Consider the following 4131-nt stretch of genomic DNA (forward strand, 5'->3'; position numbering starts at 1 on the left):
CTGCTTCTGCCGCATTTGCCACCAACACTCAGCTAAATAATAAAATTTTAAACACTCCAATGAAAAAGTTGTGAACAATTAATAGGGGCTATAAAATAAATGTGATTCATGCTAGTGAAGATCGCTGACCTCTCCCGTAGGAAGGATAATTCTTAGGCTAAGGCCTAAAAGACACTGAGGATTAACGGTCCAAGAACCAACAGTGTTGGAGTGGACACAGTAGACTCTGGCTGAGCAGTGAGTGCCATGGTTAAAAGTTGCAATAAATCCAGAAAACAACAGATAAGAACGAAGTGACGGAAGCAAAACAAAGGTGGAACGTTTCTTGGGTGCCATGGTCTAGTTTCCTTTTCCTTTTTTGTCCTGAAGGGGATAAAAATAATTGCTGAATGTTTGCAATGGGAGAAGGCCACACACAAGATAGCTCTTGCAGCAAAAATTCCTGTTGGTGGTGATACCAGTCTTGTGTGTGTGGTGTGTGTACGCACATGCTCACAGAAACACATGTTATCAACAGTAAAAACACCTGAGAACAAGTGGTGAAGGAACTGAATGAATAGAGCTCCTCACAGAACCAGCTTGGTTTGAAGAGTCAGTCTTGGAAAACATGGAGACTAAGTGTGGATCGCCACGCATCCAGCCACACTCAAAGCTGCTGCTGCTGCTTGACCTCACTGGAGTCCCTGATTCCAACACTCACCCCGCTGTGGTGGGGGTGAAACAAGGGAGTGGTTGACTCCTATTCCTGGGCCCCCACTACATTCCTGTTCTTGTTCTAACATTCTCCACTTGCTGTTCCGAAAGAAGTAGAATGGGACCGAGATCACAAGATCCAAATTCGAATCCACCCCTGCAATTCCATTGCTACGGAAGTTCGAGCCATGTTTAAATCTTCACGAAGCAGCTACTAACCTTGTCTTTCCTTCACACTGCTTGTCTCCCTCATACTGTAGCATAATTAGCCACCTTGCGTTACTTGCATCTGTAATTGATGAGGTCCTAAATCTCTTTCATGCTTCAAGGGCTTTTAGTGTCTTGAGGAATGATTGCTAAGTGGTTAACTACACAGGAACAAAATTTGTCATTTCTCATCAGAACCATGGCTCATTAGGCCCCAAATTGTCATTGGCAGAAAAACTCAAGGGTATACAGAAGGCTGTAGAGGTTGTCCTTGATGTCAGCTTCAAAGGCTAGTGACAAAATACACATTCTTGATAGGGAGGAGCAGTCGTGTGCTTCCTTTGTATGTATGTATGTATGTATGTATGTATTTATTTATTTAGTTTTCATTCACCTACCCGTTAAAGCCGGTCAATCTTTTCACGCTAAACTTTGGCGGGAGTAATTTAACGGGAGATGCTGCATCTCCGAGTTTAACACTATCTTGTTAGGATTTATTCTCACTACTGTTTTGCATTTCTCCCCAGCCTACTATGGTCATTCTGAGGGCGGTTGATGGCTGTCCGTTACACGCACACCATCGACTATTTTACCAATCACTTACTAGCCACGGCAAACAGTTCTTCCTACGCAGCGCAAACAGATTTAGAAGGAGTTAAATGAAGTCTTTGCTTCAGGGGTTCCTGTTGTGGCCACTGTCTATGATTCATGATTCTTCGGATGAGTTATACAGTTAGAACTCCTGTATTTTGCCGTGCTCAATCATTTTGGGGAATGGGCAGTAAACTTGCCTGTTAGGAGATCTAGGATTAGCCAGAAGAAACCTCAGAACTACACCAGGAGGAGCCGTTTCCCACATCCGGCTAGGTCACTTCCGGGCTCCGGAACCAGGCGGAACCTTTCCGCAGCGCCTCCGATAAACAAGCGCCGCGGGGACACTTTAGGACATCGCACACCAGCCTCCGCGTGCCGTTTGCTTGGAGCAGCAGAGGCGGATGTGGACGTTCTGTCGACTTCTTCCTTCACCTTGAGCGGGATGGACGTGCTGGCGGAGGAGTTCGGGAGCCTGACCCCGGAGCAGCTGGCGGCGCCGATCCCGACGGTTGAGGTAAACGCGGTGCTGGCAGGCGGCGGAAGAGGCTGGAGGCGACCGGGGAGGCGTTGCCGGGAGAGCCTTGGTGTTGACGGGGGCGGGCCCTAGGCTTCTACGCATGCTCAGAGCTGTGCGCGTGCGAGTCTTACGCGTTCTGAAGTTCGCGTGTTGGGGTAGCCCGAACGGAATTCTCTGCAGCTTCCCTGGTTTAGAAGCTCAGCGGACGCCTCGCGGGTGAAGCATTTCTAGTGCTGAGGTGCACTGGCAAGAACTGGTCTGCCCTCCCGTTCTTCCGTGGGGAACCAATATCATGGCGTCCCGCAATCTCTGCGGTGCTCCCAGTAAATGTGAATCCCACGCTGTCATCGTGTTCCTTTTAGCCCAGAGTTTCTTTGGACTGCAGACATTTTTAACTGCCTGAATATTTCCCCCAAGTTTCTGACTGACCCCTATAACTTTTTTTAAAAATCAGATTCTCAAGAGTTAAAGAATAATTGCTTTGTAGTGCAGTTATGGGCATGATTAAATCCATTCTGAGATGTATGGAGGTACATACAGTGTTTCTGAGCCTCGAAATCTTTTTTTTTTTTTTTTTTTTCGAGACGGGGTTTCTCCGTAGCTTTTGGTTCCTGTCCTGGAACTAGCTCCTGTAGACCAGGAATGATAAAGTACCTTCGAAGTGTTTAAACTGGGTGCCCTGACTAGAAGTTGTACTGAATGATAAAACGTTCTTAGGGCCCAGAGAGGTGTCTTAAGGGTCGAGTACTGCTGGCTGCTCTTCCAGAGCACCCGAGTTCCGTTTTCACACTTAAACAGGGAGTTACACCTAAACAGGGTGTGGGGGCACACGACTTTAATCCCATTTTTTGGGGTGTGGAGGTAGGAGGTTCTGTGGCTCAGAGGGAGTTCCCGAAAGTCTCTTAGGGAAAATACCCAGTATTTGCCTCTGTGTTTGGCTTATTTCACAATATTTCTTTTTTTTTGTTTTGTTTTGTTTTTTGTTTTTCGAGACAAGGTTTCTCTGTGGTTTTGGATCCTGTCCTGGAACTAGCTCTTGTAGACCAGGCTGGTCTCGAACTCACAGAGATCCGCCTGCCTCTGCCTCCCGAGTGCTGGGATTAAAGGCGGGAGCCACCATCGCCTGGCTCCAACCATGGTTTTCTGTAAAAAATTTTTAAAGAAAAAACAAAATACCCTCATAATGTTTTAAGTAAGTTTACTATTTGTACTGGCCATATTCTTAACTACCCTTAGCAGCATGGACTACAGGGGACAGACAAGCCTGTGAGCAGATCCTGTTGACTAGGAGTAATGAAACATTGTGGCCGGGCGGTCTCTCCCCATTATAGTAGTTCACTCTAATGCATACTCTTCTCCCGACACCTACCCAGTGTCTTCCATTTGCTTGCACGTCTCCCTGTCAGCTGAAGGCGTCTAAAGTCAGGAGGCTCGTCCACTTATTTGCTTGTTTGTTTTAAGTTGGTAGGACACTGCCAATAAGTACTCAAGATCAGCAAATTATCAATCAATAATTACTTGCCTCCGAGCTTGAATAATTTCTCTTACCATGCTATATAATATGAAGGAAAAAAATATGCTAGAAATGATTAACTCAAATAAAAAGGGGCTCCTGTCTAGAGAGCTGTAGAGGAAATATAAGCTAGAAAGTTGGATAGTAAATAGCCAGCTAAAAGGAAATGACATTTTCATTTAATTCAGCACATTAAAATATTACTCTAATAAGTACTGTTCAGGTAAATCTTCATTAGTTATGAAGTTGTAGTTTACAAAACTCAATGAGAATGCATACTAAATCAGTATAAATGAGTGCAAGTCAATTTCTGAGTCTCCAGTGTCATTTTAGGCCCTTTTTTTTTTTTTTTTTTTTTTGGCAAAGCCAGTAACTTTATTCATTCAGGAAAAATGTCAAGACCTGAGGAGCCCACTACAGAGAATTAAGACTGGAGAAAATAACAGTATTAGAAACACAAGGAACTGTGACAGATGCCGTAGGAAGGGGTCAGTGTCTTCCTGCAGAAGTCACGTGATGGACACACAGATACTGTAGGAAGGGGTCAGTGCCTTCCTGCAGAAGTCTCGCGATAGACACACAGATACTGTAGGGAAGGGGTCAGTGC

The 4131-nt window shown here is 45.3% G+C and overlaps 1 protein-coding gene across 1 annotated transcript in view; it reads left to right on the forward strand.

Annotated features, from left to right (window-relative positions):
• Positions 1–1791: 1791 nt before the first annotated feature.
• Positions 1792–4131, forward strand: part of Polr3b (RNA polymerase III subunit B) — a 110662-nt gene continuing 108322 nt past the window's right edge. The window contains exon 1 of the mRNA XM_005358244.3: positions 1792–2008. Within this exon, the coding sequence (XP_005358301.1) occupies positions 1937–2008 (72 nt within the window). The 5' untranslated portion in view covers positions 1792–1936. The remainder of the gene's footprint in view (positions 2009–4131) is intronic.

Source organism: Microtus ochrogaster, chromosome 24, assembly GCF_000317375.1.
Source record: "Microtus ochrogaster isolate Prairie Vole_2 chromosome 24, MicOch1.0, whole genome shotgun sequence".
NCBI lineage: Eukaryota > Metazoa > Chordata > Mammalia > Rodentia > Cricetidae > Microtus > Microtus ochrogaster.